The sequence below is a fragment of the Vipera ursinii genome, assembly GCF_947247035.1.
Source record: "Vipera ursinii genome assembly, chromosome: 4".
NCBI lineage: Eukaryota > Metazoa > Chordata > Lepidosauria > Squamata > Viperidae > Vipera > Vipera ursinii.
In genome coordinates this window covers 25571816-25585708 of record NC_139514.1, presented here as the reverse complement: position 1 = coordinate 25585708, position 13893 = coordinate 25571816, and the positions used below count along the sequence as shown (strand labels likewise).

The 13893-nt window shown below is 39.5% G+C and overlaps 1 protein-coding gene across 4 annotated transcripts in view; it reads left to right on the top strand.

Annotated features, from left to right (window-relative positions):
* Window positions 1–13893, top strand: part of DCLK1 (doublecortin like kinase 1) — a gene marked incomplete at both ends in the record, with an annotated part of 182047 nt that overhangs the window by 101381 nt on the left and 66773 nt on the right. For 2 of the 4 annotated variants that reach the window (XM_083361890.1, XM_083361891.1), the window contains 2 exons: window positions 1600–1716; window positions 10020–10114. In XM_083361890.1, the coding sequence (XP_083218016.1) occupies window positions 1600–1716; window positions 10020–10114 (212 nt within the window). Of the gene's footprint in view, window positions 1–1599; window positions 1717–9107; window positions 9127–10019; window positions 10115–13893 lie in introns of those variants that run through there. The other 2 variants (XM_083361892.1, XM_083361893.1) reach the window with 1 other exon arrangement.

Below are 13893 nucleotides of genomic sequence, written 5' to 3'. Positions count from 1 at the left end.
TAAGTGCCACTTCTTGTGAATGATAAACCAGGCCCATCACCAACTAGATTACTGAGGAAATATCCAAGCACCCGCTTGAAACTAGTTGAGTCCATAAGGGCAGACCATCTGAATGAATTTTGCCCTGTTGAAGGAATGGATGGTAATCAGTTGCATTTGGACCAGAAACTGATTTGACACTAGTAAAGGAAAGATGATAATACCCTCCACAGTTAACAATTAAGGTCACTTTAATTATCTAATTATTTGTCTATTTACTCTTTTTATTTATTTAAATGATTTATATGACCATCCACAACTATGTCTCTGGATGGCATAAAAAATTAACTTGATACTTAACTATTTAAATCTTGATGCTCCAAATCAAAACAATACTCCCAATTAGGTATTACCAGCAGAGCTTACCTAACCATCTGGCCCAGCGATCTAAGGCAACGTATTAAGGATGAATCACTGTCACAACCCTCTATTAAACATATCGTGCATGATTGCCAATGATGTGCATTCTCTGGTTTCTTAGAGTATCTGCATGAAGCAACGGCCGAGGTGATTGCCTGGATAGCCGAATTGGACATCATAGCCCCATAGAAGCTTTAAATATAATTACATGGAACATGTATATAAGTTTACTTCTCTTCTGCCACATTCTCATCATATACTAAACAAACAAACAAACAAACTGTCACAGCCCTTACCTGGTGTAGATGTCAAGGGTTCAAAGTGGAATCTGAACCACCTGAACCAGAGATCTTGTAAGGACCAGACAAGAAGGATCTCTGCATACCTGCCGAAAAGTAAACATTATATTTTATAACTTTTTCAAGTGACTCACTTGGATCCATTTCCCCAAATACATTTTTTTCATTCAGTCCTCTATTGGACAAATATTTTATCACTACATTCTATCGGCTTTCATGTGAACTTGATTTCTTCAAGTTTGCCAAAGATCCATTTTGCAGATGTGTGGCTTTCTGCACATTTGTAGACACAGAGTCGTTCCCAAGTGGGAGGGCAATTTTATTTCCTCCTTGATTTTCATCATCTGTTATGAAAATCTAAAACAGTCTAGTCCTGCCGGAGATACACATTGTGAGTTTTATTGTGAGCGGCCATTCATCAAATTATGTAGGAAAAATAAACACATTGTATTTTTCTTAAAATATTGTGTGACAGACATGCCAGGGGCTTTCATTACTTATATGTCCTCCTTGATATGGAAATAAATTTCAGAGACATCCTTTCAGATATACTTGGCTGTACTTCACACATGGCTGCAAAGCCGAATGATGAAGTGGAGGACTAGGAGACACATTATGTGCCTGTGTGCATTTATCTGCAGCAGAGTTGTTTCAAATGCTTTCATTTTCAAGTTGATCCTCCTAGGATCCTTTAAGGAAAGTTTGAATTTTGGTAATTATGCCAGCAATGTCATCTGGATTGCACAAAAGAAGCCGGGGAAAGTCATGGCCTTCGATTTCCATTCTTTTATAAAGGACAGCAAGGAATACTTTCAAGATCTTTTTTTCTATAAATCATATTGAGGCAGTAATAAGAATGCTGTTCAGAGTACTAATGGAATGCTATTTGTCTAACTTTCAGAATGTCGTGTAGTGAAATCTACTTCCTATACCAAAATAGCTTCAACACCACGTCGGAGCACCACTAAAAGTCCAGGTCCATCCCGACGTAGCAAATCTCCAGCATCCACCAGCTCAGGTAACATCCTGCATACATTCTTGACTAAGTAGCAGGTAACTTCTTGGCTATCATAATTATTTAAATGTGGTTAAATATATGTACTTAGTAGTTGGCTCAAATATATTTCATTTTCAAAATGGAGAATAAGAAGTATTTCTTGCCTACTGCGGATTGGATTGTCAAATAATCAAAAGTATTTTATCTCACCAATGAATTGAAGTCTATGTACTGTACGAATATTGTAACTGGAATAAAATTTAGGAAACAAACTGTGCTTTGTCCCAAATATTTAAAATCCTTATTCATCAAACTCTTTGTGTAATTAAATTCTTTGAAGGTAAACTGGTGGTAGGAGATAGAATAGGTATACTTTTTCCTTATTTTAATGGTCTAAAAGTTTTAATAGAGGAAAGTTTTGTGGTTGTATATCAGTTTTTAGGGAGAAGTGCTATGGGATGCTCCTCTGATCCTTTATCCCTTTGAGTGGTTTAAAGTAGATGTTTTTGGAAAGAAAAGGAATTTCCTGCTATATTGTGTACTCTATATTTCTGAATTAGTTAGGAGGTCTCAGAGATGGTACAGGAGGATTTCAGGTTTAATACTGAGAGTGATCAGGTTTGCTCATTATAGTTTATACATAGGGCCTGTTTACCATAAGGACATACAGGTGGTCCTCGATTTACCACCACAATTGAGCCCAAAATTTATGCTACTAAGTGAAACATTTAAGTGAGTTAAGTGAGTTTTGCCCCATTTTATGACTTTTCTTGCCACTTTTTCTGCACAATCACTGCAGTTGTCAAATTAGTAACAACTCTGTTAAGTGAATCTGGCTTTCCCATGGACTCTACTTGCCATAAGGTCACAAACAGCGATCACATGATCCTGCGATACTGCAACCATCATAAATATGAACCGGTTGTCAAGCACCCAAATGTAAATCAGATGACCATGGGGATGCTGCAATGATCATAAGTGTGAAAAATGGTCATAAGTTACTTTTTTCAGTGCCATTGTAACTTCAAATAGTAAATAACAATAAAAATAATAATTGAGTTGGATGGGACCTTAGAGGTCATCTAGTCCAACCCCCTGCTCAAGCAGGAAATCCTATACCATTTCAGACAAATGGCTGTCCAGTCTCTTCTTAAAAACTTCCAGTGTTGGAGCATTCACCACCTCTGGAGGCAGGTTGTTCCACTGGTTAATTGTTCTAACTGTCAGGAAGTTTCTCCTTAGTTCTAGGTTACTTCTCTATTTGGTTAGTTTCCATCCATTGCTTCTTGTCCTGCCTTCAGGTGCTTTGGAGAATAGTTTGACTCCCTCTTCCTTGTGGCAGCCCCTGAGATATTGGAACACTGCTATAATGTCCCCCCTTGTCCTTCTCTTCATTAGACTAGACATACCCAATCCTGGCAACCGTCATTAAATGAAGTGTTGTAAGTCAAGGACTATCTGTATTTTGCATCTAATTTTCTATATAGAGTGATGATGGTGTGAATGTGAAAAACTTTCTTATCATAAACTGTCATGAAGACTTCAGTGGTTAAAAGGATTTGATCCATGATACAGTGCCCAAGACATCTCATGTGATTTTATTTTATTCTTTTTTTATTAACACAGCACAGCAAAGGAAATCTTATTTGTCTGGAAGGATTTCATAATGGAAGCTTACCTAAGAAGCACATGCGTTTCTCCCTGTGTTCTCATTTTTATTACTGAAATAGCAATAAAATCAAAAAGCAAAGTGCATGGCCCCAAATTCTTATTTGAGCTTGCTAAGAATTTCTATTGTATATTCCAAACCCTTTACCAGGATCCTCAGTCTTAGTTGTGACCACTTCTTTGAACTAGATCTCTGCCACTGAATCCTGAGAACTATGCTATTAGTAAATGACATTAATCTTAAACTGCCTCCTGCTTTCTTGGGTTTTTTTTATATTAATATTAGACTTGCTGTGGCAATATACTAAAATGAATTATACCTGTAGAACTGGATCGAGTATCAGAAATACCTAGAACTATTTCACCTTAGGAAGGATACTTAAGAACCTAAGAGCTCACATGGTATTTTCAACTAATTATATTAAAATAATCGAAAAGAGAAAGAAGAATATAGCATGTGACTGACAGACCTTGCAACTGGTGTTGACAAGAAAGAACTGGTTTCTGAGAGCATGTTGTCCAAATGGTCTGGTGTTAAATTTCTAATATGAGAAAGATTGCACTTCATAAGACCTGATAGAAATGTGCCTAGCTAAAGTATCACAAGTTTTATCAGGAAAGCTTTAAATTTTATCCTGTTTAAATTGATTAGTTATACTGTAATTATATTATGCCTGGAAATGTTTTAACTTTTTCCTTATTTCAATTCAAGAGAAGTTTGATAGTGAAATCTTCCAGAGAGATGATCAACTTTCATTTACTGAATGCATTCACACAGAAGTTGGAGAGGCATAGATTATGAATACTTTAACTTTTACATGGACTATGGAAGGGGTGGAGATGGAGATTCCAGCTCTAGTTCTAAATGTGTATGATCCATTATTCCCTTCCAACTCTTTAATGCTAAAATTTCAAGATCCAGACAAGACTATTATGCCAGTAAACCAATATAGGTTCTGTAGAGTAATAAATCACCCTTTTCTCTAATTCTTTCTCCAACTATTTTTATCATTATTGTTATACCAATGCTTTATGTAAGAGAAAAATTGTCCAACAGGTTTTCAAAAATCAAACAAAAGACAAAACTTCAACTTCTGCTACATTGTCTGCATAGTCAATTGAACCCTGATCTTCCAGTGCAGGAAAAGTTGCTTTTGTAGAATATAGAAAAACACAACAAGCCAAAATCCAGTATTTCGCTTCCCTTGATTTTTTTGTACCTCATCAGTAATTTCTGTACTGTAACTTCGTCAGTGTCTTGGGTGAGGGTGACATTTAATACCAATATTAGCAACATGGCATCTTCTGTATCCTATGGAGTTATATCATTTTGGAAAGGAGGGTGTTCATTTCCATTAGGTCATTATTGTTGTTGTTAGTTGCGAAGTCGTGTCCAACCCATCGCGACCCTATGGACAATGTTCCTCCAGGCCTTCCTGTCCTCTACCAACTTCTGGAGTCCATTTAAGCTCACGCCTACTGCTTCAGTGACTCCATCCAGCCACCTCATTCTCTGTCATCCCCTTCTTCTATTGCCCTCAATCTTTCCCAGCATTAGGCTCTTCTCCAGTGAGTCCTTCCTTCTCATTAGGTGGCCAAAGTATTTGAGTCTTAGCTTCAGGATCTGGCCTTCTAAAGAGCAGTCAGGGTTGATCTCCTCTAGAACTGACCGGTTTGATCACCTTGCAGTCCAAGGAACTCGCAGGAGTCTTCTCCAGCACCATAGTTCAAAGGCTTCAATTCTTTGGCGCTCAGCCTTTCTTATGGTCCAGCTTTCACTGCCATACATTGCAACTGGGAAGACCATAGCCTTGACTATACGTACTTTTGTTGACAGGGTGATGTCTCTGCTTTTTAGTGTGCTGTCTAGATTTGCCATGGCTTTCCTCCCAAGGAGCAAGCGTCTTTTAATTTCTTGGCTACAGTCCCCATCTGCAGTGATCTTGGAGCCCAGGAAAATAAAATCTGTCACTACCTCCATTTCTAACCCATCTATTTGCCAGGAATTGAGAGGGCCGGATGCCATGATCTTGGTTTTCTTAATGTTTAGTTTCAACCCAAGTTTTGCACTCTCCTTCTTCACTCGCAACAAGAGGCTCTTTAGTTCCTCTTCACTTTCTGCCATTAGAGTGGTATCATCTGCATATCTTAGGTTGTTGATGTTTCTTCCGGCAATCTTAATTCCAACTTTTGATTCATCTAGCCCTGCCTTTCTCATGATGCGCTCTGCATATAAGTTAAATAGGCAAGGCGACAGTATACAGCCTTGCCGGACTCCTTTCCCAATTTTGAACCAATCAGTGGTTCTGTGTCCAGTTCTCACTGTTGCTTCTTGGCCCGCATATAGGTTTCTCAAGAGACAAATAAGATGGTCTGGTATGCCCATCTCTTTAAGGACTTGCCACAGTTTGTTATGATCCACACAATCAAAGGCTTTAGCATAGTCAATGAAGCAAAAGTAGATCTTTTTCTGGAACTCTCTAGCTTTCTCCATGATCCAGCGTATGTTAGCAATTTGATCTCTAGTTCCTCTGCCTCTTCGAAATCCTGCCTGTACTTCTGGTAGTTCTCGATCCACATACTGCTGGAGTCTAGCTTGTAGAATTTTAAGCATAACTTTACTAGCATGAGAAATGAGTGCAATGGTGCGATAGTTTGAACATTCTTTGGTACTGCCTTTCTTTGGAATTGGAATGTAAACTGATCTTTTCCAATCCTCTGGCCACTGTTGAGTTTTCCAAATTTGCTGGCAAATTGAGTGTAGCACTTTTACTGCATCGTCTTTTAAGATTTTGAATAGCTCAGCCGGAATACTGTCACCTCCACTAGCTTTGTTGTTGCTCAGCTTTACTAAGGCCCACTTCACTTCACATTCTAAGATGTCTGGCTCGAGGTCAGTGACCACCTCATTGTGAATATCAGGGATGTTAAGCTCATTCTTGTATAGTTCTTCTGTGTAATTTTGTCACCTCTTCTTAATCTCTTCTGCCTCTGTTAGGTCCCTGCGATTTTGGTCCTTTATCATGCCCATTTTTGCATGAAACGTTCCTTTCATCTCTCCAATTTTCTTGAAAAGATCTCTGGTCCTCCCTATTCTATTGTTTTCTTCTATTTCTTTGCATTGTTCATTTAAGAAGGCATTCTTATCTCTTCTAGCTTTTCTTTGGAATTCTGCATCTAATTGGGCATATCTTTCTTTTTCTCCCTTGCCTTTCGCTTCCCTCCTTTCCTCAGCTATTTGCAAAGCTTCCTCAGACAGCCAGTTTGCTTTCTTGCATTTCTTTTTGTTTGGGATGGTTTTGGTTGCTACCTGTTGTACAATGTTGCGAACCTCTGTCCATAGTTCTTCAGGCACTCTGTCTATCAGATCTAATTCCTTAAATCTATTTGTCACCTCTACTGTATATTGAATAGGGATATGATTTAATTCATACCTGACTGGCCTAGTGCTTTTCCCTACTTTCTTTAATTTAAGCCTAAACTTTGCAACAAGAAGCTCATGGTCTGAGCCACAGTCAGCTCCTGGTCTTGTTTTTACTGACTGTATAGAGCTTCTCCATCTTTGGCTGCAGAGCATATAGTCAATCTGATTTCTGTGTTGACCGTCTGGTGATGTCCATGTCTAAAGCCGTCTCTTGGGTTGTTGGAAAAGAGTGTTTGCTATGACCATCGTATTCTCTTGACAAAATTCTATCAGCCTGTGCCCTGCTTCATTTTGTACTCCAAGGCCAAACTTGCCTGTTATTCCAGTTATCTTTTGGCTTCCTACTTTAGCATTCCAATCCCCCATGATGATAAAGACATAATTTTTTGGTCTTAGTTCTATAAGGTGCTGTAGGGCTTCATAGAACCGGTCAATTTCATCCTCTTCAGCACCGGTGGTTGGGGCATAGACTTGGACTACTGTGATATTGAATGGTTTGCCTTGGATTCAAACTGAGATCATTCTGTCATTTTGAGGATTGTATCCCAGTATTGCTTTTCCTACTCTTTTATTGACTATGAAGGCTACTCCATTTCTTCTGAGGGATTCTTGCCCGCAGTAGTATACCTGATGGTCATCTGAATTAAATTCACCCATTCCTGTCCATTTTAGTTCGCTGATACCTAAGATGTCGACGTTTAGTCTTGTCATCTCTTGTTTGACCACGTCCAGCTTGCCTTGATTCATGGATCTTACATTCCAGGTTCCTATGGAGAAAAAATCTTTACAGCATCGGACTTTCCTTTCACCACCAGACATATCCACAGCTGAGCGTCCTTTCGGCTTTGGCCCAGTCGCTTCATTCTTTCTGGCGCTACTAGTACTAGCCCTCTGCTCTTCCCCAGTAGCATATTGGACACCTTCCGACCTGAGGGGCTCATCTTCCAGCGTCATATCATTTTGCCTTTTGATACTGTCCATAGGATTTTCATGGCAAAGATACTGGAGTGGTTTGCCATTTCCTTCTCCAGTGGATCACGTTTTGTCAGAACTCTCTGCTATGACCTTTCCATCTTGTTACACCTCTACTCCGTGAGCTGCATTGGCTCCCAGTTGTCCTCCGGGTAAGATTCAAGGTGCTGGTAATGGTTTTCAAAGCCCTACATGGCATGGGTCCGGAGTACCTTAGGAATCACCTGCTGCCAGCGTCAACGTCCCTCTGTCCAGTGCGCTCCCACAGAGAGGGCCTCCTAAGGGTTCCGCCATTTGGAGAATGCCGTCTGGTGGCTCCCAGAGGGAGGGCATTATCTGTGGGCGCGCCTGACCTATTGAACCGTTTACCGGTTGATCTCCGGATGGCTCCCGACCTTCGCTCCTTCCAACGCGACCTAAAAACATATCTGTTTGAGCAATCCGGTCTGGTCTGATGGGTTCTGTTGTAATTATTGTTTTAAGGTAACTATCTTCTGCATTTGGGCAAAATTAGGGTTTAATTTGTTTTCAATATCTGTATTTGTGCATTCTGTTATTTATGTCACTGTTCACCGCCCTGAGTCCTTAGGGAGAAGGGCGGTATACAAATCAAATAAATAAATAAATAAATCTCTAGGACTACGGGTTTCCTACCTTTGTGCTACTGCTATAACTTTCCTATTCTAATCCAATGTGCAAAAAAGAAGCTTCCAAAGACAAATTTAACATAACAGTATTGTAACAGTTAATTATCATTCCACAAAGTGCTTTTTTTGTGTCTGAGCTGAATAAGGAACACATCATCTAGGTAACCAGGCAGAATATTTATCAGTGTGCTTTGTTGGCAGATGGAAAAGAAAAATATCCTTCCCATCTGGCAATATTTTAAAATTTCTACTGGGAGTAGCAATTCGGAGGCTACCAGTCAGCTAAGCTTTGATAAAAATTATTATTATTATTATTATTATTGTGATTTTCAGATGAGTAATTTGGTATATTGTTCCCAAAGGCACTTCATTATGATTCAGTGTGCAGCAGCATATAAGGCTATGGGGGCTTGGCAGGAGAGAGTGAGGGTTGCAGTTGCTCAGCATCCTTGTGTATTGATACCTTTGATATAGCCCCTAAGACAGCACCTACACCTCCTACTGCTGCTCGGAAGACGTCAGCCTTACGCAGAAAAAGCTTTGGCTTATGAATCCGGCATTTTATTCAGCTCTCTCTGTTAGCTGCTTTGGCAACCCTTGACTAATCCTAACACTTCCTGTTTCTGCCAGTGCCAGAGTGTAGTACAAAAGGCAAATATTTTCCTGCTTGGCTTTATCAGATTAAAAATAAGTCTGTTTCCATGTTAGAACTCATAGAAGGTAAGTTCAATGCCTTATTAGTATCACGGGTGGAAATATCAGCGCTAGAGAATTTGGATGTCTGCTGGTTACTGCTTTTTTATGGATGATATATAATATAATTGTGACCTAGCAATAGCATGTTTGAAAAGACATTTTATAATATAGCATGTGTGTGTGTGTCTGTGTGTCCTGTCTTTTCAGAGCAATGTTAGCATTATTTGCCTACGTTTTCTATTTTACAGCTTTCACAGCTGTGAAGTTTTTGTATTAAATGTTAAGGCAAATGTTATGTAAGTAGGAAGGAATTGTAGAGAATATAGCAACAGTTTAGAAGTCTCTCATTTTTATGAAGGCAACTATGAAAGGATGAGTGAGTGATCTTATAAATGAAAAAGTCCCAGATAAGTTAATGCCTAGGTCAAATGTATCACACAGAAATATTTCCAACAGTTCCAAGTTAGAATCAGTAGTAATAAATGTCCATTTAATATAATGCAATAATTTGATATTTATAAAAAATAACAATAAAACATCTCATCTCTCAAAAGGAGGGGAAGAGACCAATTGTTAAAGGGTTTTTTAAAGAGCAAATATAATTATTCATATATATTTTTGCATGGGTAAGCAGTCCAGAGTTGAAGACAATGCTTTTAATTTCATTGTGGCTACAGATTGAATACAAATTGGCCAATCACTTATTATGTAAAATGTATACCAATTGAATACAGAGGAACCCACATTATAGTGATTAATTGCTTCAGAGCATCTTTACTTAATTCTTATTATGACTTCAGACTGCAAAGGGCAAACTAAAGTGTTGGCTAATGTGAGCAATATGTTTTTTTGGTGTTTAATTATAGTGGTGCCAGGTCCAAACCCATGTTTTCTTGTCTGTTTTTATGTTTCTCTAGTTAATGGAACACCTGGAAGTCAGCTTTCTACTCCCCGTTCTGGGAAGTCTCCAAGCCCTTCTCCTACTAGCCCAGGAAGCTTGCGGAAACAGAGGGTAAGAAAATGCAAGGTTTGAAGATGGCCAAGTGAAACGCTTGATACCAAGTTTCTTAATCTAGCATGTGTTCTGATATTGCAATCTCCATAAAATGGTAACACAAGGAATTCCTTACTAATGAATATAAATAAATAAAATGAAGGTTGATTGATTGATGGGACATTTTGATAAATGGCTAGCCCTAGAGGTTACCCATGCAAAGCTGTAGCAAATTTTGAAAAATGCTTCCATTTTGCACCCACTTCTGCATGAAAAATAGGAACATTGTCAACATGAACTCTGAGGTTCTCTCCCTTATCTTCTCTTTGCTTGGCCATGGGTGTGGCAATCCAAAGATGCTGGATCTTTGTTCCTTCTACTTTGCTTGGTAAGTCAGCTGTTGGCTTCTCCAGGCAAAGTAGGAATAGAGTGAGTTTTGACAGCTCTGCATTTTTGCTGATATAGGCAGCCCTCAACTTACAACCACAATTGGGACTGGAACTTCCATGTCTATGTTAAGTGAGTGGCACTTGATTTTATAATTGTTAAGCAAATCATGTGGTCATTAAGCAAATCCAACTTCCCCCACTGACTTCGCTTGTCAAAAGTTGTCTGGAAAGGTCAAAAATTGCTGCTCTCTTTGGTGCCATCCATTGCTTCTTCTCTTGCCTTCAGGTGCTTTGGAGAATAGCTTGACTCCCTCTTATTTGTGGCAACCCCTGAGATATTGGAACACTGCTATCATGTCACCCCTTGTCCTTATCTTCATTAAACTAGACATACCCAATTCCAGCAATCGTTCCTTATATGTTTTAGCCTCCAGGCCCCTGATCATCTTTCTTGCTCTTCTCTGTACTCTTTCTATAGTCTCAACATCATTTTTACATCGTGGTGACCAAAACTGGATGCAGTATTCCAAATGTGGCCTTACCAAAACATTGTAAAGTGGTATTAACATTTCATGTGATCTTGATTCTGTCCCTCTGTTAATACAGCCTAGCACTGTGTTGGCTTTTTTGGTAGCTGCAGCACATTGCTGGCTCATATTTAAGTGATTGTCAACTAGGACTCCAAGATGACTCTCACAGTTACTACCAGTGCTTTTTTTTCTAAAAAAAAAAAGTGCTGGAACTGTCATCTTGGCGGGCGCAGGAGGTGGGGGGGGCAGCACTGCTGCGGTCACGGGTGCGAGGGTTGTTGGTGGCAGGCTCCCCCCCAGGGCCGGAGCCAGCGCAGCTGGTGCTGTGGGAGCAGTGGGGCCCGCTCTATATGGCGGGGATGTGCGGGGCGGTAGGCAGAGGCGGTGCGGGCCAGGCGATGCAGGGTGACCACTTAGGAATGCAGGGAGAGGCGACGGTGGCACAGTTCCAGCACCAGGTAGGCCACCAGCTCACTGACACGGGTGAGCACAAGGAAGGAGTGCACATGGACTCCGCAGAACCCACCTCCCACTCCTTGTCCTCTCTTACTTACCTAGTTGAGATGCTGTAGTTGGGCAGCAGGGAGGGATGCAAAGTTCCTGCCAACTCGCCTTTGCTGCAGACAACTTGCCGGTGGAACGTTTGCTGGCCAGGTCTTTTGGCACGCTCAGCAGCAATTCCTATTGGCTTTTGAAAGCCAATAGGCTTTTGAAAGCCAATAGAGGGAGTAGCATATCTTGTGCAAAAGCTTTTTGTGTGTGTGTGCAAAAAAGGGTGCCGGAATGCCATTCTGAGCGTTCTATGAGAAAGAAAGCCCTGCTTTTATGTTTTAATCTTATGATTTTAAAAATATTGTAAGTTGCCCCAAACCTCGCCATGTGGATTGCATACAAATATTATATAATCGGTAAATAAAGGTAGAACATATGTTAAATATACATCAAATGATAATATGCTTCCCTACAAAGTCAATTCTTGCTCAATGACAGACCAAGGAGTTAACTCGGAAAGGCAAGAGGAAAATCTAGAAGAGGTCTGTGCAACGTGTAGAAGGGAAAGGCCCACACTGATAAATTAAAAATCTTTGTGGTCTGCAAATGAATGCTGGTGGGCTAATCAATGATTTGGTGACTAGAGGAGCATCTACAGTGTTGGAGTTCGTGGTCATGGTAAGCCATGGAGCCACTAGGCAACATGACTTTCAGGGCAGTGGTGGTGATTTTATTACTTTTTTTTTAAGTCTGTGCTCTGTACAAGTGTGCTTGGTAGGCTGCATGTACAGGCCTGGTGTAGAATTTATTTTGGAGCATTCAACTATCTAGAGCAGGCATGTCAAACTCATTTTGTTTGAGGCAACTTCATATAAAAGTATTGCAATTAATTTGTTTTAATAAAATAATTTAAATCAATTTTTCACTTGATTTCAAATTAAATGAATTATATTGGTTGACAATGAGATTTTTTTAGTACAATTGCCAAATGCAATAAACTGGTTTTAGGTATATGCACTAATTATTTCAACACCAATACATTTTAACAACATATTCTATTTGTAAATGAATGCAAATGCAAATTATACAACTTTTTTGTGCAAAAATAAAATAACAGATTTAAGAGCTGTTATCATTAGTTATCCTTAGATAAAAAATAATTCCATCATCCAAAACTTTGTTATACTGTATTTAACGAACAGATGCTTTGGGATTAAAAAAAAAGACTGACTACATTTGATTGTGTATCACCATGGCATTAAAACAAAATTTGAACAGCGTATTAAAAATAAAGGTTTCCTAAATGTCTGCTGGCTATATCTATACATTTTCCTTGATAGCACTCTATTGCCTTCTTTTTAGCCTTTTTTTCAACTTTCCAGCTTAAAAAAGGCAAGGCACCGGGAGCTGAAAGTTACAGAGATTGTTTAAGCAGGTTGCTAAGCAACCTGTTCACACTTGGCCCTTCTTACCCTCCCACTTTTAAATTAGCCTGTACGGATCTCATTTCCTTCGATTTGAGCCATCTGAAGGCCTGTTTCTCATTTCTTTCCTGTTACCTTTATTGATTTCATTGCAGAGATGTTAACATAGGAAATAGATTATTTTGTTATCTAATTTTACCTTCCGAAAGACAGAAGCAGATGAAAAATGTGAGGTTCTTTCCTGTTGGCTTTTTTGAATTAGCTGTTTTCGATTCTAAAAGTTTAGTTCCGAAAGAAGTAACCCTGTAAATAATTTTAATGTCCTCCTCTAGTGCAGGCTCTTTTATGACTCAAGGACTTCAACTCCCAGAATTCCTAAGCCAGCATGGCTCAGCTTGGAAACCTCTCTCTTTCCCTTCAGCATGGCTGGCTCAGGATTTCTGGGAGTTGAAGTCCACGAGTCATAGAAAAAGGGCCAAGACTGCCTAGCCCTGCAATAGGCTTTTCAGAGGGTGCTTTCTTTTTTTTCTTCCAAAAAAAAAGGTGCCGGAACGCCGTTCTGAGCGTTCTATGAGAAAAAAAGCCCTGGTTACTACTATTGAGCAATGTATCACCTATACTATACCTATGCATTTGGTTTTTCTTGCCTAAATGTAGAACTTTACTTTTTTCACCCCACTGCACACTTCCCTCCATGTAGATGCAGTTCAGTACGGCTGGTCAGCCAGCTATGAATCCATCTAGTGGTGATACTCTCTAACCCACATTTTTCTATCTTATCAAGTAGCAGGTTGTGGTCTACTTTATCAAATGCCTTACTGAAGTCCAAGTAAATTATATCCACACCATTCCTCTGGTTCACTATTTTTGTCACTTGGTCAAAGAATACAATAAGATTGGCATGATCTGTTTTTGACAAACCCATGTTGGCTTTGGTTAATGACTTTGTTTGCCTCTAGGTG